The sequence below is a fragment of the Bufo gargarizans genome, chromosome 1, assembly GCF_014858855.1.
Source record: "Bufo gargarizans isolate SCDJY-AF-19 chromosome 1, ASM1485885v1, whole genome shotgun sequence".
NCBI classification, from domain to species: Eukaryota; Metazoa; Chordata; class Amphibia; order Anura; family Bufonidae; genus Bufo; species Bufo gargarizans.
In genome coordinates this window covers 398,411,709-398,436,547 of record NC_058080.1, presented here as the reverse complement: position 1 = coordinate 398,436,547, position 24,839 = coordinate 398,411,709, and the positions used below count along the sequence as shown (strand labels likewise).

Here is a 24,839-nt window from a genome sequence, read left to right as displayed (position 1 = left end):
CCCTTATAACCATGTTATAAGGGGAAATAATACAATCTACAGAACACCGATCCCAAGCCCGAACTTCTGTTAAGAAGTTCAGGTTTGGGTACCAAACATGCAGATTTTTCTCACGCGAGTGCAAAACGCATTACAATGTTTTGCACTCTCGCTGAAAAATCGTGCATGTTCCTGCAACGCACCCGCCCCTTTTTCCGTCTGAAAGAGGCCTAACAGTTTTGGCATTTTGTTTACACCACATACTGGAGAATGTGATTTTTATTTGGCAGTGATAAATCTGGAGTAAAACTAATAGACATAGGAAACCACACCCAATTTCCAAAATTGTGGTGACAAAATGCACAAAATTTTATAAAAGTTGTAACAAGTCAAGTCAGAGTCATGGAGTGCAGTGCGTGATAAATTGCCTCTATATCCCCAAGTAGTAAAGCTTATACACGTCAATGAATCACAGAGAACATGGACAGATCACGTATCCACTGATTTGAAGGATTTATTCACACATCCTTGGAAAAACAACGACATGCAGTATTTTAGTCCATGATACGGACCAAACGCTCCCATTGAAGTCTTACGGACAATTGGTAGGAGATGCTCTAGAAATCCCCATTTCAGCCTAGCAATGCACATGGAATATGAATAACATATGGACAGCACAAAAAAAAAAAAAAGGACACATGGACCAACAAAGACATCTTCATAGATGAAACACTGACAGGCTTGTCAGGGACAAGAATGTGTGAATAAGTCCTAAGTCAGGGCAGACAGAAAATATACTGTTCAAAGATGTATTTATTATATATACAAATTTGTTTTATATACCCAAGACATTCAAACAAATTAATTGATAATTATTAAAAGAAAAGGAAAAAACTAAACAGCTTTAGCCCCCTAATAGTCACATTAAAATTGGAAAAAACCTTCCCAAAAATGCCGCATTTTTTATTGTAGATTTTGAATTTAAAGGGAACCTGTCACCGGGATTTTGTGTATAGAGCTGAGGACATGGGTTGCTAGATGGCCGCTAGCACATCTGCAATACCCAGTCCCCATAGCTCTGTGTGCTTTTATTGTGTAAAAAAACAATTTGATACATATGCAAATGAACCTTAGATGAGTCCAGCGTGAAGGAGCCCAGCACTGCCCCTCATCCTCAGAATCTCCTCCTTGCTCCCTGACGTGAGAAAGCTAGAGTGCGAGCTAGCGCATGCGCAGTTCGTTCCGAGGCTGATGCCAGCACAGCAAAGGAACACTATGACGACACTGCGCATGCGCTAGCTCGCGCATCGCGAGATTACGGCACTCTAGCTTACTCACGTCAGGGAGCAAGGAGGAGATTCTGAGGATGCGGGGCAGTGCTGGGCTCCTTCACGCTGGACTCATCTCAGGGACAGGACTCATCTAAGGTTAATTTTCATATGTATCCATTTTTTTTTTTACACAATAAAAGCACACAGAGCTATAGGGACTGGGTATTGCGGATGTGCTAGCGGCCATCTAGCAACCCATGTCCTCGGCTCTATACCCAAAATCCTGGTGACAGGTTCCCTTTAATGTCTAAAGTAAACATATCTGGTGCACACCTTCAGGGACACAATGTAAGTGCACCTTAACTAATTGTAGCCTCAAGGACCAGTAATATTTCCCCCTTCTGTGTTCCAGTGGACATAACTATTTTTTTCTTCAATTTAGCTTTAAGAGACCTTGAATTTAGCATGAGGAGTTGTACGTTTTCTTTTAACTCCATTTTGGATTATATAGTGTATAAATAACCATTTTATTTTTAGAGTGGAAGATTAAAAAACTGCAATTTTAACATTATTTTGTGGGAATTATTTTTACAGCATTCACCATGTGGTAAAAGGACTATGAAAACTTTATTCTGTGTGTCAGTAGGATTATGATGATGCCAAATTTATATAGTTTTTATTATCATATTACTTTCATAATAAAAGCACTTGTATGTGTGTCTCTGTATTCCAAGACATTTAGTTTTTTCTGAAAACATAACTATGTGAAAGCTAATATATTAGATTCCTCTCTAGTAATAATTATTGCTATTACTGTAGCATGTTGGTAAACATCTCGGTCATGGGGTCAATGAATGGCTTAATTTGGCGCAGATGGGTGATTAGATGGGCAAGCACTCATCTTCTCACTCCTTTCCTGGATAAAAACAAGACCCCCATATGTAACAGAAAAAAAATGCTCTCTGACAGAGGAGAGGGGGATAGGTAGCATGTACATAAGTCATGTTAGCTTCCCCCTGGGGTCACGAGAAAGCAGGTTTTCTCCTACTACTGCAGGCTGTCGGCTCTCCCACTGCCCCCCTCTCCTCCTCCAGGCTGACTGAGGTTACAGCCAACTGAAGTGGGAGGGCTGCATTAACCCTTCCTATCTTGGGCTGTGTAGCAGCTAGAGATGCAGGCCTGTTTTTGTTTGAAAGCGGACAATCTAAGCTTTAAAACAAGCCCATAGCATTAGCTGCTATCGTTAGGGAGGTATAACCTTTACATACCTAATTGGCAGCGAAAGCAGTTGAAACCTGCTTTCATTTTCAGCTGCGGTCACTTCTAACCCGATTTCTAAAAGGCTATATCTCGTGATGTAGAGGAGATAATACTGTGATCCTGTCTTATTTTAAACTAGCCCTCCCCCTCACTATGCTGCTCGGGCTGAACTGTTAGGTCCTTTTCCAAAAAGCCTGGTAAAACTATTAGGGGGTTAAAGGTAATGTCCACATTGGCATATTTTTTATTTTTTTATTGATCCAATGCATCTACAATAGAACATGTAGCAACTGGCCCTGATTTACGGTCTTTTGATGGTGGGCATGCAGGTCCAGAACATTTGGCATCACTGCAGAAATACTCCTGCAATCTAGCAGGAGCAGGTCAGGTCCCCCAACTGTCAGAGACATTTTCCCAGCATACATAGTGCTCAATTAGCACTATGCAGTGTACAGGGGAAATTACATGATTGCTGGGGGTCTCTGACATAACAGAGCTGCTGGATCTTTGAAGACACAAACAAGCTCTGTCGGTGTAATATTTATGCAAAAAGGAATGTTTTTCCCCATAAATACAAATTAAAAAACAAACAAAAAGCCCACTCCAACCTAAACAGTTTCCATAACCTCGCTAGACTATAAATACATATTATTTATCAAACTGATCGCAAATCAGGGAAGCCAATTTTATTATTTGTGCTGTCAAATTGCAACTTTTAAAATATATAACTAAATTGATTTTTTTTATCCCAAATAAAACTAAAAAACAAAGAAAAAATATATTTCTCTAAAGGAAACAAAAAAACAAAAACAAAAAAACATTAATAAACAGCCCTATGTTTATGCAGCTAAATAATTATGGTAGCCCAAAACTTAAACCGCCACATATACAAAAATCTCAAGCTTCTATACGTCTCCCTGGGACCTAGAAACACAAAACTGTAAGAAATTTTCCAACGAGCAAGGTTGATCAAATTTTCATGTTGGACAATTATATAAAAATTTAACCTAGGCTTTCACTGAATTAAATTTATCTGAAAGTTTTTTCCGAAACCACCAACTGCAAACATTGCAGGCCCTCAAAATCATACCTTGAAGCCCATACACTTTTCTCACTCTGCTGTCAGGGAAACCGAAGACAGAAAAATATTCTTGACTCTTGCCACTATTCACATTTTAGGCTCTGTTGTTCATTGCCGGTTTCATGGTATACACAGTACTGCTTAAAAAAGGAGTGTAAAATGCCTTTACTTGTAAGATATATTTTTTAAGATGTATCCTTCTTCACACAGCTAAGATGGAAAACGTGGTTCAGAATCCATTGTAGCAGCAAAGGGGCATTATTAAATAGAGATCATGGAAATTAAACACTATATACCATTTTCTTTACTCTCCTTCAAGAAGCTTGACAGGTTGATCCACAGCGCAAATATGAAAGGGATAAAAAGTATAAAAAAACTCTGTAAACACATAGCCTTACTATGGAGCTTTTTCAACAAATGCATATAGATACATTTGAAGCAGAGTATCAACTTTAACACTTTGTAAGGACAACTGAAAAATTGAGTTGTGTCTCTACACGGGATCTTCAGTTAAGTCAAGTGACTGAACCTTGAATTTCAGCCTCCTGAACTTCTGCTGGGTGATCTTCAGCCTTCTTTTGACATTGTGAAGACTGCTTAAAGCTTCATCAAGCCTCCTTTTTAAAGCCTTAGGACTGTCTGTAATACAATAGTCATGTTCCACTGTAACACGTTTGTTCACAGGGTCTGGAGCAGGGGTATCCACGGTTATTGAATGGGTTGGAATGGAAAACTTGTCCTCAACATCTTCAAGCACTGGTGCAAAGATTTGTGATTTTCGATCCTGCAAGCAATAAGCAAAGATACAGAATCTGTGCTGAGTACTGAAATCAGAATACATGAAGAAACCTTTTATTTTAATTGGTGAAATAACATGTCATGGGACAGACACTAACATACATCTTAGTTAAATGGTCACCAACCTTTCAACAAACTTTTCATAAGTGAATAGTAAATATGAGTGAACATAAGAAACTTTGAAATGTATCTCATCAGAAAAAAAACAATTACACTTAAGGTAGGTTGACATGGGGTGCACTTGGTAGTTGTATGGGTGCCTTGGATGAGGTGTAGTAGTGCAATGGGTAGCATATGGTGTGGTAGGAGTCAGAAAATAAGGCCCAAGGTAGAAGAATAAATACCTCTTTTTACCCAAGTGCAAAATAAAAAATTCTAGTACATCCAACAATAATCGGTACACAGTATAAAGGTGGAAAAGTAGCAAATAATGGCACTCTTCGTATGGTATCTTGCTAAAGTCTCTCTCTCTCTAGAATCTCTGGCAAGCAACTGTAATTTGGCAATAACAGCTGTAGTGCCCAGGGATACAGGTTTTAGAGGCACATCACACAAATGTGATGGTGTTGTAACTGTAGTTTCTCACAAGGAGCAAAGTCTAGTTAGCTGAAGCCACAGTTACCTTGCTGACTCCTATCCTTTAGCCATGCAGATTCCGAGTTCTTGTCCTTCTGTCTCTCTTTCTTGCTGCAGCAGAAGCAGTAACTTCCACAGAGATCAGTTAGTCTCTGGATCCTGAGACCTAAGGAGAAGGAGCACATGGACTTTCTTCCTCCCTAGTCTACACTAGAACTCCTCCTCTAGACTGGAAGCAGGACCAGCCCACTCCTGCCAAGAGGGGATGAACAGGGTGGGTAAACCTGTCCCTGACAACCACATACCAGGTCACGCTGAGTAATCTAGGCTCTTTCACATATTTCATATTCATAGTGGGTCTAATTGCTTTGAACAATATATCCAGATCTGCTTCCAGAAAACAGGGATGGGCAGCTTCTCCTTCGTCAGAAAAACAAGAGTCTTCAGAGTATATGTCATTCCCAAAGAAGGCTTCTTCCTCTGAACTGCATACAGCTCTATTATATGCTTCTGAGGATGTACATGGGGCACCCCTATTATGCTTCATCTGCTTTAGAGAACTCCATAATTCCACCCTAACCGCAGTTTTCATATCCTTATAAAAGAGCAAGGCTCTTTAGCTATAGTTGTATCAATCCAGGACTGGCACAGCATCTTGTCGGCTACCAGATAACTCAGTTATACACAAAGCACATTTTTTATTCTCGTTTTTGGCTTCCCCTTTTTTTTTTAACCTTAGTCCAGGAACAAACAATCCTAGACAGTCAGCATGATGCACCAATATTGTTTACTAACCACCAATACAGTATTTTGCAAAACTACAACTTCTATCATAATCAAATAACCTACAGCTATCAGGGCATGCTGGGAGTTGTAGTTTTGCAACAGTTGGAGGGCCTTATAAGGTTTTTTCGAAATTTAATTGCTGAGGATCTATCCTCAGGATAGGTCATCAGTATCTGATCGTGGGGGTTCGACACTCAGGACCAACACCGATCAGCTTTTTGAGAAGGCTCCTGTGAGCACAGGTGCACCTTTCATTTTTGACAGCTCCTTTGGGAAATGAAAGGTGGAATCTGATTGGTTGCTATCGGCAACTCAGCCAGTTCTACTTTACACCAGTTTGATAAATCTCCCCCTAAGTGTTTATTAATAGCTTTAAATATTTATTTGCTTTCTAAGTCTCTAAAAGTGTCTGTTTTTTCAAACATCTTCTACAACTAAACTTGATGTCTCCATCTTTGTCTGTAACACAACCACCCTCCATAGACATCAAGGCTGATGCCTGGAGTTTTACTTGACTGTCCTTTCTGCCTTACATTCAATCCACTGGCAAATACTTCCCCCTTCTCCTAAAAGACATTTCTCATATCTGTCCCTATCTTACTGTTGTAATAATGACTGGAGTAAGTTTCAGTCTGGAGCACAGACTACCGGAGGAGGCATTTAATTTATGACAAGGCACAGGCAGTGCCCATGAAGACTGGTAGCACATGCTGGTCTTGATAAATCAGGGCCTATGCACCTACTAGTTCACTCCTTCCATTCCATTTAGACTGAAAGACTTATCGGCAGGGTCTTCTCTGCTTCTGTCTCATGGTTTATCGATTTGTTTGATTACTTGTGTGTTACTTCCTTGTTGTAAATAACTGGGCAATATATATGTGCTATTAACATTTGTAGGAAGACTGTAAAAATCTAACTTTTCATTTTGGGTTTCTTGGTATGTAGATTGGTTTGTTTGATGTGTTCGTCAAAAAGTATTACATACCTTTCTTGCTTTCCCAGGGAAAGCAAACACAGTTGGCACAGCATCCACCCTCAGCCGAATGGTCTGACCAGTCCTGTCAAAGCAGCATTCCTCAAAATGGTCAGAGCACAGAACCGCTTTTGAAGATGGTTTAAAGGTATCACGTCGCATGTTTGTTACCCATTTTTTCAGAATTTCTGGCCGTCCATGTGGAAACCTAAAAAAATATATACATTTTAAAAAATTCTTTAGCGGTCAGTTGCACTAAGCAGATATTCTGCAGATTTAGGAGAACTAATGGGGAACAAAAGACTACAAGAATTAACTTCTTTGAAAGCTGAACCTAAAAGATTATACAAGATTAATATGACTTCCTTCTACCAGAAACAGTGCATGTGGTATTGCAGCTCAGCTCCACTGACATAAAGGTGGCTGAGCTACAATATATAGTCCAGCAGGGGTACCCTGTTCATTCATTAAATACCTAAGTTTAATAGAAAGTTTAAGAATTTACATATACACAGACAAACAGTTCTATGCAGTTAATCCACGCAAAGGCCAGAGTATGAGTAAATACCTAAGGTAAAGGTATATAGAGCGGGAGGCTGGGGAAGAGTATCCCTAGCACTGATTCCCTAAACTGGTCCTCTGCCCAGGGACGTCTCCTGGTGGTGGGGGCGCCCTGTCCACGTGCCTAACCTCCAGCTCCTAACTATCCCTGGTGAGGTGAATGGTGGAGTGTGAGGAAATGCGTGGTAACTGAATGGAAATCTAGCACAGATAGAAGGATTAGTTACAGAGGTGTCCACTGCATACAACCCTCGTGGCGTAACCAGGAGGTACAGGGCGCACCTAGAGGATAAAATTTACCAATAAACGCACAATTGAATATATAAATTAGGATAAATGACCTACAAGCCCCGACGCGTTTCACCCTTAACAGAGGGTTCATCAGGGGGTTGCGTATAGTAGGTATGTAGAGATCCTGGGATCCTTGCCAGTGGTTATGGCCGCCCCAGTTCAATGATACGTGCGTACATACATAGCAAGAATAAACAATCCTTAATGACCCACCAGACCCAAACTGGTTAGACGATTGCCATACAGTGGTTTACATACGGTTTAGTGACGGCACGGTTAGTGGACTCGTCTGCCTATGTACACACTGAAAAAAATAGACATACAGGACCCACGTTAGTACAGATGAGATAACCAAGGGTGAATGCCCATAACGCTGGGTATTATATGTGAATAGGTACCTGAGATTGGCAATAAACGATTGCGAATAGATCATACCTGAGGAAGCTCCTAACTGGGAGCATATGTCTGACTGGCTGAAGTGCACCACAAAGGATATAGGTGCCCAAGTTAATCACCCAGGATGCCGGGCTCACCACCCAGAAGATACCTAGAAGATAGATGTACCTACACATAAACTCAGGACTAAGGGCCAAATATAGATAAAAAACGATATTGTCTAATACTCACATGGTGTGGTCAGTAGTGTAGAAGTTTGGGTCTGAGGTGGTAAGCCTCGGTTTAGCCCTCCCTTAACATCCCCTCCGCCCAATCGCAGGTGAAGGCACTTACATGATTAGGGTATGACCATATTCACACGAGCGTGTGCTGACAGGTGATCTTGACCGGCGGACGCATGGAGGAACTACTACAGACCGTCCTGCGTAGTTTGTGTTCTGGCCTGCGTGTATGATTGGGCCGCACGCCGATATGCGTGTCAGCGTGGAACGCACGCCGGAAGTGACGTGCATGCAGTAGCTAACAACCGGAAGTGCCGGTATGTGCGTGTCAGCTTGACACGCACCCCGCAGCTGCTGCCTCCCAAAGGGTGATGCGCCGGGACTAAGCTGTCCTGATGGATGGAGGCGGTGGGCAGTGCATATAGTGATGGTCAAGCAGTGCTCTATAAAGATAATGAAAGGTCTAAGGTCCGATTGGGCCAGGTCACAGATGAAATACTGACCATACAGTCACGAATAATGGGCGTGTTTAGGGGACGTATAAGGATAGGGACATAAGGAGATACCGTGCCAGGGAGGATGAACATAGGACTATTCATATACATGTATATAAATGCTGAGATATAAGAAGAGATGAAAAGGCGGAGCTCACTTGAGGATAACAAGGAAGCCCGATTAGGGGTATGTCACTATGTATAGACACCCGTTAAATGTAACAGTTCGGGTACTTTACGTACCCAGGCTATATGCCATGGAACTAGAAGTCTTACTGAGGCCAGAAATGCAGAGGGGATAGTCAACTGACAGGAGAGACCCCACTACGAGGCCAGGGCAATAAAACAAAGGGAAGTTTACTGACAGAGTGGATGTTATTAATCGTGCCGTGGGGCATATAGAGAGCAAGAACAGTTATAAAAAACAGGAAAAGGTCAAGCGCTCGTTAAGTCCCCGGGGTGATTGGGAGTGAAATCTATAGATCCACTCGCTCTCCTTCTGTAAAATGCGTCGGTCCAAGTCACCACCTCGTGGAGAGGGGGATACCAATTCGAGGACAGAAAACCGGAGGCAAGAGGGATCACCGCCATGACATTCATTCACATGAATGGCCACGGGTGTGGGCTCCTTTTTGATAACGTCGTTCACATGTTCTAGGATTCTTCTCCTGAACTCCCGTATCGTTTTGCCAACGTAATCCATGGGGCATGGGCACTGGCACAAGTAGACCAGTCCACTGGATAAACAATTGACAAAATCACGGACCTGGAACGAATGACCAGTGACCGAACAGGTGACTGACTTGGTGGTTAGAATATACTGGCAGGCCTTGCACCGACCGCATTTAAATATACCCAAAGGTTTCCGGTTAAGCCAGGAGCCAGCCTTCTGAGGTGGTGAGAAGTGGCTTATGAACCAGACGGTCCCTAAGGCTCCTACCCCGCCTATAAGAGACCGATGGATATTTGCTTATAATATCTAGAGATATCAGCATCCATTTGTAAGATCGGCCAATATTTCTGTAGGATCTCTCTGGTCTCACGGTTGGCGGTATCGAAATTGGCGATGATACGTGCCGGTTGAGGGTCATCAGAGGTACGTCCTTCTTGGTACTAGGAGTTCTGTCCGCGGTCGAGTGGATGCTTTCTGAAAGGCCTCCCGAAGTATTCCTTTCGGATACCCCCTTGCCAGAAATCTGCCCTGGAGCTTGCCGGCCTCCTGAAAAAAGGTGGAATCATTGGAACAGTTTCTCCTCACTCGTAAGTATTGCCCCTTGGGTATACCTCTTTTAAGAGGGGCAGGGTGATAGCTGCTCCAATGGAGAAGGGAGTTGGTGGCCGTGCTTTTACGATAGATGTTGGTTGATAAGCTGTCACCTACCTTAGTGACCCTTACATCAAGGAAGGTGATGGATTCATAATCCCATTCACAGGTGAACTTGAGACCCACAGAATTGGTGTTAAGGTCCGCAACGAACCGTTTAAAGCTGAGAGAGTCACCCTTCCAGACTATAAACACATCGTCTATAAATCTGGTCCAAAATTGGATGTAATCAGCCCACCAAACAATGTGGTCCGGGAAAACATGAGTGTCCTCCCACCAGCCCAGGAAGAGGTTGGCATATGACGGGGCACAGGGACTGCCCATCGCCGTCCCCCTGAGCTGGTGGTAAAACCGTGCATTGAACAGAAAGAAATTGTGGTTCAGAGTGAACATCAAGAGTTCACGGATAAAGACATTATGCAAGGAGCAATGGGTCCCTCTGGTTTTCAGATAATGATCTATAGCCCTTAAACCATGCTCATGTGGTATGGAGCTATACAGAGCCTCGACGTCTATGCTGCCGAGGATGCATCCTGGATCCAGATTCAAGGTGTTAATTTTATTGAGGAAGTCCATCGTGTCCCTCGTGTATGCGGGGAGGGACACGACGAACTCCCCCAGAATCTGGTCCAGATAAATACCACTATTCTGTGTCAGGCAGTTGACGCCTGACACAATTGGACGACCTTTAAGAGGGGAGGTGCCTTTGTGTACTTTGGGTAGGCCATAGAAAGTGGCTACCAAGGGTTTCACTGGTAATAGGAACGCATATTCCGTGGTGCTGATAACCTTATTTTGTAAACCCGTATTCAAGATGTTTTTGAGTTCACCCAAGTACATAGCAGTTGGATTGTTCTGCAGCACCTCATAACCCTCCCTGTCTTTAAGGAGGTCAAGGCACATAATTTTATATACCAGGGAGTCAAGGATGACAAGATTGCCACCCTTGTCAGATGGCTTGATCACGATCGTGTTATCCCTCTCAAGTGACCTAAGTGCCTCCATCTCCGATATTGATAGATTAAAGGACCTGGGTCTCACATGTCCCAGCTGGTCAAGATCTCGTGTGACCAGCTGAAGGAAGATGTCAATATGTTCTGAACTCAGTGGAGGTGGCATTCTGCTGCTTTTAGGCCGCAGCTTGGTAAACGGGCCTGTGCCCGGGATACTATTATGCTCCCTATTAAGTTCCACAAGATCCTGCAGACCCCCATAATCAGTCTCTTCCAAACCCAGTCTACGGCAAGTGTCCCTGTTGGAATTCTTGAAGAATTTGTGCCATTTAAGCCTTCTGCAGAAGAGATGGAGGTCCTTAGTCCAGGCGAAGGTACTAAAGTCCGTAGTGGGTACGAACGACAGTCCTCGCCTGAGGACCCCCATCTCCTCAGCACGAAGTATGCGGGCGGAGAGATTAATGATTTGGAGATCATCTGCAGGCGCTTTACTTAACGATTCCGGAGTGAATACGGGATACCCCCTTTCTCTAAAAAAGAGGAAGAGGATGAGGTAGAGGTAGAGGCAACCAGAGCTGGCGGCTGCTGAGATGGAATATTTTGAGAAGAGCCAGGGGCTGAGCTACAATACCAGACAATCTGCCTAAACATGCAGATCTCGCACATGACTCAATTTCTAAAGGCTGCATCTCTGGATGTAGAGATCCTACCTTTTAGATTGTCAGCTTTAAAACAAGACTCACATCTTTAGCTGCTATACAGCCTGAGATATTCCAGGTTAACCCTTTCGCTACCAGCACCGTACATGTACGGCGCTGGAGCAATAGGTAAACATGGCGCCCACTCACACGTGCAGCAGTTTGAAACAGTAGAGACCTGCTGCTAATTATCGCGACCGGCAATAATGCCGATCGCGGTAATTAAAGCCTTTAGATGCCGTGATCTGAACTGTAGCTCCCCACAGCCGTCAGCACTCATGCAGCCCCAAACCATGACACTCCCACCACCATGATTGACTGTAGGGCAAGACACACTTGTCTTTGTACTCCTCACCTGGTTGCTGCGATACACGCCTGATGCCATCTGAATCAAATAGGTTTATCTTGGTCTCAGACCACAGGACATGGGTCCAGTAATACATGTCCTTAGGGTCCATTCACACGTCCGTGGTGTATTGCAGACCCATAGAACTGCCTATTCCTGTCCGCAATTGCAGACAAGAAAAGAACATGTTCTATTTTTTTCAGAAGCCGCGGACCAGAAGATTGGGGCCGCGCTCCGGAAATGCGTGTGCTGTCCGCATCTCTTCCAGCCCCATACAGAATGAATGGGTCCGGATTCGTTCCCCAACATTGCGGAATGAATCCGGACCCATTCTACGGACGTGTGAATGGACCCTTAGTCTGCTTGTCTTCAGCAACCTGTTTGCGGGCTTTCTTGTGCATCATCTTTAGAAGAGGCTTCCTTCTAGGACGACAGCCATGCAGACCAATTTGATGCAGTGTGTGGCGTATGGTCTGAGCACTGACAGGCTGACCCTCCACCCCTTTAACCTCTGCAGCAATGCTGGCAGCACTCATACATCTATTTTGAAAAGACAACCTCTGGATATGACGCCGAGCATGTGCACTCCACTTCTTTGATGGACTATGGCGAGAACCTGTCTTGTTAAACCCCTGTATGGTCTTGGCCACCGTGCTGCAGCTCAGTGTCAAGGTGTTGGCAATCTTCCTAAAACCTAGGCCATCTTTATGTAGAGCGACAATTCCTTTTTTCAGATCCTCAGAGAGTTCTTTTCCATCAGGTGCCATGTTGACCTTCCAGTGACCAGTATGAGAGAGATAACAACAACTTTAACACACCTGCTCCCCATTAACACCTGAGACCTTGCAACACTAACGAGTCACATGCCACCGGGGAGGCTAATTGGGCACAATTTGGCCATTTTCACTTACGGGTGTACTCACCTTTTTTGCCAGAGGTTTAGACATTAATGGTTGTGTGTACAGTTATTTTGAGGGCACACCAAATTTACAATGTTATACAAGCTGTACACTGACTACTTTACATTGTATCAAACTGTCATATCTTCAGTCTTGTCCCATGAAAAGATAGAATAAAATATTTACAAAAATGTGAGGGGTGTACTCACTTTTGTGAGATACTGTATATGAACTCTGCACCCCTAAACGTATTATATTTACATTGCTTTTATGTCTAAACCTCTGCATACATGCGAGTTACATGAAGGCGGGTGCCGCTGGGTTCTGGCATGTCTGCATGCGATTCCCCCCCCACTGGCCACAGAGGTTAAGTGACCCCCTTGTTTTACATGACCCTCTGACGGGAAACAAGGAGGATACGTCACTGCTGTGGGCAGCGATTGGCTGTTGCAGCTGTCAAACCGGGTGTTGTCGTGCAGTGAGCAGAGTGCTGCAGTGGGGGAACGACCGAGCCAGAACCATGTTATGAAAATATGTTCTTCTAAATTTAAGCCCAAGTGGTATGTATGAACTCTGCACTTGTTGAACTTACAATTGTCGGCAATGTGGTACATTGGCTTGGGTCACACGTTTACCCACAAATATCAACTTTCATGCAGTTCTTGAAAAAGAAAAAATGATATATATATACAGTACAGACCAAAAGTTTTGACACACCTTCTCGTTCAAAGAGTTTTCTTTATTTTCATGACTATGAAAATTGTAGATTCACACTGAAGGCATCAAAACTATGAATTAACACATGTGGAATTATATACATAACAAAAAAGTGTGAAACAACTGAAAATATGTCTTATTCTAGATTCTTCAAAGTAGCCACCTTTTGCTTTGATTACTGCTTTGCACACTCTTGGCATTCTCTTGATGAGCTTCAAGAGGTAGTCACCTGAAATGGTCTTCCAACAGTCTTGAAGGGGTTCCCAGAGATGCTTAGCACTTGTTGGCCCTTTTGCCTTCACTCTGCGGTCCAGCTCATCCCAAACCATCTCGATTGGGTTCAGGTCCAGTGACTGTGGAGGCCAGGTCATCTGGAGCAGCACCCCATCACTCTCCTTCATGGTCAAATAGCCCTTACACAGCCTGGAGGTGTGTTTGGGGTCATTGTCCTGTTGAAAAATAAATGATGGTCCAACTAAACGCAAAGCGGATGGAAAAGCATGCCGCTGCAAGATGCTGTGGTAGCCATGCTGGTTCAGTATGCCTTCAATTTTGAATAAATCCCCAACAGTGTCACCAGCAAAGCACCCCCACACCATCACACCTCCTCCTCCATGCTTCACGGTGGGAACCAGGCATGTAGAGTCCATCCGTTCACCTTTTCTGCGTCGCACAAAGACACGGTGGTTGGAACCAAAGAGCTCAAATTTGGACTCATCAGACCAAAGCACAGATTTCCACTGGTCTAATGTCCATTACTTGTGTTCTTTAGCCGAAACAAGTCTCTTCTGCTTGTTGCCTGTCCTTAGCAGTGGTTTCCTAGCAGATATTCTACCATGAAGGCCTGATTCACACAGTCTCCTCTTAACAGTTGTTCTAGAGATGTGTCTGCTGCTAGAACTCTGTGTGGCATTGACCTGCTCTCTAATCTGAGCTGCTGTTAACCTGCGATTTCTGAGGCTGGTGACTCGGATGAACTTATCCTCCGCAGCAGAGGTGACTCTTGGTCTTCCTTTCCTGGGGCGGTCCGCATGTGAGCCAGTTTCTTTGTAGCGCTAGATGGTTTTTGTGACTGCACTTGGGGACACTTTCAAAGTTTTCCAAATTTTTCTGACTGACTGACCTTCATTTCTTAAAGTAATGATGGCCACTCGTTTTTCTTTACTTAGCTGCTTTTTTCTTGCCATAATACAAATTCTAACAGTCTATTCAGTAGGACTATCAGCTGTGTATCCACCTGACTTCTCCACAACGCAACTGATGGTCCCAACCCCATTTATAGGGCAAGAAATCCCACTTATTAAACCTGACAGGGCACACCTGTGAAGTGAAAACCATTTCAGGTGACTACCTCTTGAAGCTCATCAAGAGAATGCCAAGAGTGTGCAAAGCAGTAATCAAAGCAAAAGGTGGCTACTTTGAAGAACCTAGAATATGACATGACATATTTTCAGTTGTTTCACACTTTTTTGTTATGTATATAATTCCACTTGTGTTAATTCATAGTTGTGATACCTTCAGTGTGAATCTACAATTTTCATAGTCATGAAAATAAAGAAAACTCTTTGAATGAGAAGGTGTGTCCAAACTTTTGGTCTGTACTGTATATATATATATATATATATATATATATATATATATATATATATAAATAATCATATTCTGAAGCAAAATTGCAGGTGTGTATGTGTATGAAACGCTGAGTGACATTTAAACAATGTGTCAGTTGTCTACTTTCAGAAAATATATGGGCATGGGGGGGGGGGGGGGGGGTTAAAGGGAACCTGTCACCAGTTTTATGGTGTCCTAACTAAGGGCAACATAAATAAGTGATTGATTCTCTTAGCAAAATGCTGGGTCACTTTCTTTAATTGACCCAGTCAATCTGCCAACATCTTGTATTGAAAAGCTCCAGCTGATAATGATGAGTCATGAATATTCATTAGCTCCTGACTCTCCCTGCCCACCTGCTGCTGATTGACAGTTTTTTGTATATGAATCAGCAGCAGGTGGGCAGGGGAGTGGCTATAGCTCTGAATTAAATATACGCTGGACTCAATGACATCACGCTGGACTCAAATCAGCTCATTAGCATGCGGCATCTTTGTGTGTATATTAGGCTACTTTCACACTAGCGTTCGGGCGGATCCGTTCTGAACGGATCCGCCCATAATAATGCAGACGGAGGCTCCGTTCAGAACGGATCCGTCTGCATTATATTAGCTAAAAAAAGCTAAGTGTGAAAATAGCCTGGGACGGATCCGTCCAGACTTTCAATGTAAAGTCAATGGGGGACGGATCCGCTTGAAGATTGAGCCACATTGTGGCATCTTCAAACGGATCCGTCCCCATTGACTTACATTGAAAGTCTGGACGGATCCGCACGGATCCGCACGCCTCCGAACGGCCAGGCGGACACCCGAACGCTGCAAGCAGCGTTCAGCTGTCCGCCTGTCCGTGCGGAGGCGAGCGGAGCGGAGGCTGAACGCCGCCAGACTGATGCAGTCTGAGCGGATCCGCCTCCATTCAGACTGCATCAGGGCTGGACGGCTGCGTTCGGGTCCGCTCGTGAGCTCCTTCAAACGGAGCTCACGAACGGAAACCCGAACGCTAGTGTGAAAGTAGCCTTATGAGGTAACCATCTGTCACACCAGTAAGTGAATACATCTAAGGCACTTTTTAGTAGTTAATGATTGTATATAATTAGTTAGATTATAATCAAATATCCACATGACAGGTTCCCTTTAAGTATGATTTTTTATTTTCTCATTTAGGTCTTATTTGTACTTGTCAAAACTGCCCTGGCAACCGAAGGTGCAAAATTTCCAAACACCCCCGACAGTGAAAGGGTTAAGGCCACTTTCACACGGTCAGTATTTAGTCAGGATAATTCATTGACATCTGTAAGTCAAAACCGGAACTGGGTCCAACACAGCAGAGGTATTATTGTTTTTCTCTCTGGAGGTTCTACTCGCGGTTCTGGCTAACAATCACTGATGTAAAAGACTGACCAAATACTGAAGGTGTGAAAGTGGCATTAGGCTAATAAATACGAAACTCTATGCAAATTTAAATAAATCGCTCTGCACTTATTAGGTTGTATCTGCAGCTCTGAATGGTGAGCTGACCGTTGACGGGCAGAAAGGAGCAATTTGCAAGTCACCACCCATTTGTATATAAGGTGGAAGTCAGCCTGTGAATACTTTGTTTTTAACTGCTTAACGCAAAATACTGTACTTGTACGTCATTTGTGTATGTGACGTATGGAGCGCGCTTACAAGCTAAGCCCATTCCATACACGGCATGTGCTGGCTGTATAATACAGTTGACACCCACTGGATGACTCTGATCTGGTTCATTAAACCCTTCCGATGCCAAGATCAATAGCGACTGAGGCATCTGAGGGGTTAGGCAGACAAAACCGCTCTATACAGATGAATGAAGATTTCCACAGGTATAATTTATTATATATAAACAGTGTCAGATAAAACTGTTGATAGAAATTCCACTGGATGGGGGATGTGTGTTAGGTGGGAGTACAAACCGCCTGGACCACCACTGATCACAACAATGCTCTCATAGGAAAGGAAAGGGTTGGCAGCTCATCACAGCCTGCTGCATAAGAAACTGGCATAAGTTACACCAGCCTCTAGCTAGCATAGATTTGAGTTTCTGGCACATGGACTGCCAGAGATGTACCGAATTTATTAAGAGACATCTTGCTCCAGTGCACAGAGGATCAAGACTGGCATATGGGAATGTCAGTCTAGGTAAATGCCCCCCACTGTTTTTGTGATTAGTGTGACCCCAGTGGTTGGATCTCCATGACCTGTCGTCCCCTATACAGTGGATAGGAGATAACTGAATTATTACTTTTCTTCAATGTTTTACATACCGGTGAAATGACTTGCCACATCCACGGGTCTGTCGGCTTGTGCAATTGATGGCAGCACATGCGGGCATCGTTAGATGCCATATAAAGCAACCTGCAATGCAAATGTAAATGACATTCAACATTTAGGCATAGTAAGACTTTTTATTTTATAGGATTTGAGGTTAAACAGATTTTTTTATGTAGGATGCATGTGACGTTAAAGGGGTTGTTCACACAGCGTCTTTTGAAAGCTGAATTTGGTGTCACAAAAAAAAAAAATAAACACCAAAAAAGCCGCGTGCTTTCCGCATTTTATGGAACATCCGGCCCATAATCGAACAGTCCTATCCTATTTTTTGGGGGGACAAAAAAAAAAAAAAAAAAAAAAAAAAAATCACGCGTTCACCGCATAGATTTTTTTTATATTTTAATAGTTTGCACTTTTTTGGGCGTGGCCATATGTAATATGTTTATTTATTGTTCATATATTTTATATGTAAAATTGGGAAAGGGGGTGATTTATACTTAATATTTTTTTCTTTTTTCTTTTTTTTTCTTTTTACTTAATAACCATTTCCCTCCATAGGGGCTAGAACCTAGGATCTTTTCATCCCTTGTCCTATTCACCCTGATAGAGCTCTATTAGGGTGAATAGGACTTCACACGCTCCCTGCTGCCCTGTGCATAGTACACACAGCAGCAGAGAGATTACCATGGCAACCAGGGCTTCAGGAGCACCGACCGGAGCCCCAGGATTACACTGCTGGGGCTCTGATCAGAAGCTGCAACTGCCACCAATGAAGAGGGGGGACCCTGTGGCCACTGCCACTAATGACATTTTTTTAGTATTGGGGGAAGGGGAACACTGCGCCACCAATGAAGAGAACTAACATTTATAGGATATATAAATACAGGAGGGGGTGCCGGCTGCAGAATCACATAGCCGGCACCCGACCTCTATGACAGGGCGCTGCGATCCGCAGCAGTTAACCCCTCAGGTGCTTCTGCTGAGAACATGGCGCCCCCTGAGAGCAGCGTGCGACATGATCTCTGATACTAGAATGAGCAGTAGAATCGATTCCAGTACAAAAAGTATCGATTTTGTATCGCTAATTCGATATCTGCTACATGTTCTTATTATTGGAAAGGTCACAGAAATAAACCACAGCTGCATTAAAAACAACTGAAGGTGGTTTCTTCACAGCCATCCGGTGATTTTGGTGCAGAATTGTGGCAAAATTAAGCTGTCAAAAATGCTGTCTAAAGGACCCCTAAGACATACTAGAAACATCACATAACATCCGTTAATGGATTTTGACACCCATTAGGCTGTGGTTTTGCCACAGATTTCAACATGTACATTGAAAAGGGTGAAATCCGCAGCATAAATTGATATGCTGCAGACTTAAAATTCACACTACAGGTCACTCTGCAGAGCTGTGACTGGTTGCTATGGGCAACAGAGACCGTTCCTTTTTCAGACATTTTTATAAATCCGTCACATAGCTTTTCACTTGTACTAGGGTCACCCAGACTGCCATATAAGGAATACGACTGATTGATTTTTACCAGGAAAATCAAATACTAACCTGTAATAGAAGTATTTTGTAAATTTTTGTTTTCCAGGCCCGAGAAGACCTAAAACTATTCAACGGCCATTAAGTAGGAAAGGTCACCTTTTGGAGTGCCTACAAAAAAAGAAAAAAAAAAAAGTGGGAGATTTAGCAAAACTACTACAAAGGAATCCCCCAAATCAACCAATCAGATCACTTCTTTCATTTATAAAAGGACCTCTGAAAAATGAGAGCTGGATTCTGAGTGGTTCCTCCAGTTTCCTCTTTCACATTCCAAGCACAACTGTGAATCATTGGGTTTTGATCAGTGTTGGGTGCGGCCATAAAGGAGTAGATTTAAAATGGCCACCAGCAACCTAGAATGTGAGCAGGTCTGGTTGTCACCACTGAGCTGCCTCACTACACTGCTCTGCAATAGATGGTAATGATGTGATCATGTCTATGATATGCCATCATGGCTGAGCAGCCTGACAGGAAACCTTACCAATATGTAATTAGGGCCAGAGTGCAGCGCCCTGCAGCAATGTTCTGCACTCCAGCTGTTGTAAAGCTACAATTCCCAGCATGCTCCATTATTTCTATGGGAGTTCTTAGAAGAGTAGAGCAAGTATGCAGGCTGGGAATTTTACGACATCTGGAGCACCAGAGGTTGCCTACCCCTAGTGTAATGTGTAGGGAGACCCAGCCCCTTCATTTCCCTAGGCAGCTCTTCAAGTGGAGGCAACCAGCCCAGGCTGCTGGTGGCCATTTTAAATCATTCCTGGAGAACCCCTTAAGTTCAATAACTCCAAGATGACTCAATAAATACTACCATGTGTCCATACACCAGCCTATGTCCACATTTATGGCATTTCCGTACCCAGTAGAACCTGCCTATCAATTCAAGAAAAGTGGTGTGAGTGTCACATGGCACCACGTACTGGGCACTGAAATGCCTCACCTGAGGGGCAGAATTTCCAAAATAGGGTCACTTCTCGGGGTTTCCATTCATGATTTCAGCCCATAGCCTCTACAGTTGTCAGCACAAGCTGCGTAATCCCCCACATTGGGCTTCAAATGTGCATGGTGTTCTTCCAGGAAAAAGATTAAGGCCACATGAAGGATATTTATAAAACCAAGAAGCACAGCATTATTATAAGAGGGCTTGCTTATCACAATGGCATACACCAGGCACAACAAATTGAGCACTGAAATGACATATTTGTGCAAAAATTGCACTTTTTACTCTGCTGTAAATAAATATTTGCAAAACACCAGTGGGGTTAAAATGCTCACTACACCCCTTGGTAAATTCTGTGAGGAATGTGGTTTCCAAAATGGGGTCACTTCTTGGGGATTTCTTTCTTTTTTTTACTTCACCTCAAGCCTCTACAGTTGTCGGCCGGAGCTGTATAAATTTCCAAGCTAGGCCTCAAATGCACATGGTGGTTTTTATCTTCTGTACCCTACAGGGCGTCCAGACAGCAGTTTCCGACCACATGTAGGCTATTGTCATACTATGGAAAAAGCATGTAACAAAATGTGTCGGCCTTTCTCCTATTACCACTGGTGAAAATGAAACATTTGAAGCTAAATGTACATATCATTGAAATACAAATAAATTTTTAATTTCACATTTCATTATCTATGAATCACCTGTGGGGTCAAGCTAATCACCATGCCCCTAGGTTAATTCCTTGAAGGGCTTAGTTTCCAAAATACTTTTTGGGTTTTTACACTGAACTGGTACCTCAGGGGTTCAGCAAATGTAACATGGCACCCAGAACCATTCTAGTGAAATCTGTTCTCCAAAACCAAACGGTGCTCCTTTCCCTTTGAGCCCTGCAGTGTGCCAATAAAGCAGTTTACAACCATATATGGGATGTTGTCATATTCAAGAGAAAATGGTTAAAACAAATTGTGGGGTGCACTTTCTCCTGTTAACCCTTGTGAAAATTAAAATCGGAGGTAAAAATAATTTAGAAAAAATATATAATTTTTTCTTTTTACAGACAAAATGTTTCAAAATTGTATTAAACACTTGTTGGGTCAAAACACTTACTATACCCCTTGATAAATTTCATTATGGTCATTTTTAGGGATTTCCCCTGTAGCAGTACCTCAGGGTCTCTTTAAATGGGACAAGGTTCACAAAAACTAGTCCAGCAAAATCTGACCTTCCTTTCTGAGCCCTGCTGTGTGCCCATACAGCAGTTTATGACCCCATATGAAGTGTTTCTATAAACTGCAGAATTAGGCCTCCTGCACACGACTGTTTTTTTTCCCCGTTTACTGGCTGTTTTTTGCGTTCCATATATGGTCCCATTCATTTCAATGGTTCTGCAAAAAAAAAAAACTCTAAAAAAAAAATGTATTACTCCGTATGCATTCCGTTTCCTTATTTCCGTTTTTCCATTCCGTTTCCATTCCGTTGAAAGATAGAACATGTCCTATTGCCCGCAAATCACGTTCCGTGGCTCCATTCAATTTAATGGGTCCGCAAAAAAAGGAACACATAATGAAATGCATCCGTACGTCTTCCGTATCCGTTCCGTTTTTGCGGAACCATCTATTGAAAATGTTATGCCTAGCCCAAATTTTTCTATGTAATTACTGTATACGCCATACGGAAATACGGAACGGAAACACAATGGAAACAAAAAACGGAACAACGGATCCGTGAAAAACAGACCGCTAAACACTGAAAAAGCCATACGGTCGTGTGCAGGAGGCCTTAGGGTAATAAATATTGCATGATCAAAAAAAATGATATGTACCCAAAAATAGCACAAATTAAAACGTCTACTCTTCCCACAAAATTTACTCCTAGACAAGTCGATTGGCAGAGAAATAAAAAAATATGGCTGTCAGAAAACATGTTTTTTTTTATGCTTTATTATGTAAAACTGAAAAAAACTAATAAAAATAGACATATTTGATATAGTTGCATCCGTAACGCTATGTTATATAAAAATAAAACTTGGTCTATCCTGTCAGGTGAATACTGTAAAAAACTAAAACTAAAAATTGTACCAGAACAGCCATTTTTTATTACCTTGTCTCACAAAAAGCGTACTATTGACTAGGGATCGACCGATTATCGGATTTACCGATATTATCGGCCGATATTCATGATTTTGAACACTATCGGTATCGGCATCTATTTTGCCGATATTCCGATAGTGTATGGGGAACACAGATCGCGCTGCTGACAGCGCTCTCCGTGTTCCCCTTAGCAGCACAGGGGAGAAGGAAGCAGTGTCTCCTCCCCCTGTGCTGCTGCTGCCGCCAATGAGAGGACAGGGGACAGGAGGAGGGGAGGAGCTATGGCCACTGCTCCACCAATGAAGATTAATCTATCATTCATTCATATACAGGAGGCGGGAGCTTCAGGATCACATAGCCGGCTCCCGGCCTCTATGAGCTGTAGCTGCGATCTGCGGTAGTTAACTCCTCAGGTGCCGCGGATCGCAGCTACAGCTCATAGAGGTCGGGAGCCGGCTATGTGATCCTGCAGCCAGCTCCCGCCTCCTGTATATGAAATTAAGCTTCATTGGTGGCGCAGTGCGCCCCCCCCAAGCCCCCCAGTATCAGACATTGGTGGCGCAGTGCGCCCCCTCCCCCCCCCCCCCAGTATTAAGCATTGGTGGCGCAGTGCGCCCCCCTCCCCCCCAGTATTAAGCAGTGGTGGCGCATAGGGCCCCCCACCCCAGTCGCAGTGCGCCCCTCCACAGGATCCCCTCTACCTTGCTCCTCCGATCGGAGCCCCAGCAGTGTAATGCTGGGGCTCCGATCGGTTACCATGGCAGCCAGGACGCTATTGAAGCCCTGGCTGCCATGATAAGCTCCATGCTGCTGTGTGCACAGAGCACACAGCAGCAGGGACAGTGTGAGCTCCTATTCACCCTGATAGATCTCTATCAGGGTGAATAGGACAAGGGTTCTAGTCCCTAAGGGGGCTAAAAGTTAGTTAAAAAAAAAAAAGTTACAAAAAAAATAAAAACACCAAAATATAAAATGAAAAAGAAAGATTTACAAAAAAAAAATACACATTAACAATAAACATTTTATTTTCAGCAGATTTGTGGGAATTTTAATTTTTTTTTCAAAAATGAAAATTCCCAGAATATCGGTATAAATTATCGGCTATCGGCCTGAAAGTTCACAAATTATCGGTATCGGTATCGGCCCTAAAAAATCAATATCGGTCGATCCCTACTATTGACCAATCAAAAATTATATGTACCCAAAATAGTACAAATAAAACTGTCTCCTTATCCTGTAGTTCTCAAAATGGGGTGACTTTTTGGGGTGCATCAGGGGGTCTTCCAATGCAAATGGGAACTTAAAATAATCCCAGTGAAATCTGCTCTCCAAAATCCATATGTTGCTCCTTCCCTTTTGCTCCCTATCGTGTGCCCATTCAGCAGTTTACGACCATATATAGGGTGTTTCTGTGAACTGAAGAATCAGAGTAATAAATATTGAGTTTTATTTGGTTTTTAACCCTGGCTGTGTTTTAGAAAAAAAATGGTAATTCTGCACATAAAAAAACAAAAACAAAACTATTTCTAAATTTTGAAATTTCACCTCCATTTTGCTTCTATCCTCTAGATAGGTCATCCGTTTCTGATCAGTTGGGGTCCGACACCTATGAACCACGCCGACCAGCTGTTTGATGCTCACAATTCTCTTCAATGGGGCTGAGCTGAGTCTAGGCCATGTGACATCTGCGAGAAGGCCGCGGTGCTACCACGAGCGCAGGTGCTTACAGCTGACTGAGTGCCGGACTCCTTCGGATCACATACTGATGACCTCTATCCAGAAGGTCGGCCATCAGTAGAAAAGGCTCAGAAAACCCCTGTAATTCTTGTGGAACAACTAAAGAGTTAACGTTTGTAAAATCAATTTTGGTTACTTTGAGGGGTGCAGTTGCTAAAATGGGGTGATTTATGGTTCTACAATGTAAGCCCCCATAAAGTAGCTTCAGAACTGAATTAGTTCTTAAAGTGGGTTTCGCTAATTTGTTTTACATCTTTAAAAATTGCTTCTAAATTTCTAAGCCATCTATTGTCCTAAAAAAATTAAAAGTGACTTTTACAAAATGAAGCCAACATAAAGTAGACATAAGGGGAATGTTAATAACTAATTTATGAGGTACCACCATCTGTCTTAAAAGCAAACATTTGAAAAATTGGATTTTTCCAAATGTGATTTTGTAAATTTGGGATTTTTTTTTATTAGAAATAAAAGCAATACCATATTGACCCAAATTTACCACTAACATGAAGATGTGTCATGAGACAATCTCTGAATGGCTTGGATAAGTAAAATCGTTACAAAGTTATCAGCACAGAAAGTGACAGATGTCAAAATTAGGCTGTGCCGGTAAGGTGAAAACTGGAAGGGGTTAATAGATGGCTTTGTGATGTGGGGGAGATAAAAGACGCATTTATCAGATCCTGGTGCTGGGAAGATGCAGGGCTGTGTGTACACTGGCCAGATGAATACCTTATACACGACTACAGTTTCATCACTACCAACATAGCCCACACATCCTCCTATACATTACATATGATACCTGGACAGAAGCCCGGACTCGCTGCCCCAGGCACAGCTAACTCACCTCCGCCACAGCTGCCACAAGCTCTAATTTTAACAATCGCTTTCCCCCTGTATTACAACCAGAAATTGAATTCTAGGGAGCATCGGAGCAGGGTCAGGGTGTACCAAAATGGCGCCCGAGATCAACTAAAAAGACCCAAATGAGACAGCAATGGCGTTACGA

The 24,839-nt window shown here is 43.0% G+C and overlaps 1 protein-coding gene across 3 annotated transcripts; it reads right to left on the bottom strand.

Annotated features, from left to right (window-relative positions):
• Positions 1-3,353: 3,353 nt before the first annotated feature.
• LOC122931741 (THAP domain-containing protein 1 B-like) lies at positions 3,354-24,800 on the bottom strand. Of its 3 annotated transcripts, XM_044285810.1 has the most exons (6): positions 24,678-24,775; positions 20,013-20,142; positions 19,088-19,186; positions 17,520-17,610; positions 6,737-6,932; positions 3,354-4,375 (listed from the first exon to the last, which is right to left on the bottom strand). In XM_044285810.1, the coding sequence occupies exons 4-6, from the start codon at positions 17,585-17,587 to the stop codon at positions 4,085-4,087; spliced, it is 555 nt and encodes a 184-aa protein (XP_044141745.1). In that variant the 5' UTR covers positions 17,588-17,610; positions 19,088-19,186; positions 20,013-20,142; positions 24,678-24,775; the 3' UTR covers positions 3,354-4,084. The 3 variants fall into 3 exon arrangements, with proteins under 3 accessions (XP_044141745.1, XP_044141741.1, XP_044141750.1); XM_044285806.1 differs by lacking the exon at positions 20,013-20,142 and having other exon boundaries at positions 24,678-24,800; XM_044285815.1 differs by lacking the exon at positions 20,013-20,142 and having other exon boundaries at positions 19,175-19,186; positions 24,678-24,690.
• Positions 24,801-24,839: the final 39 nt, after the last annotated feature.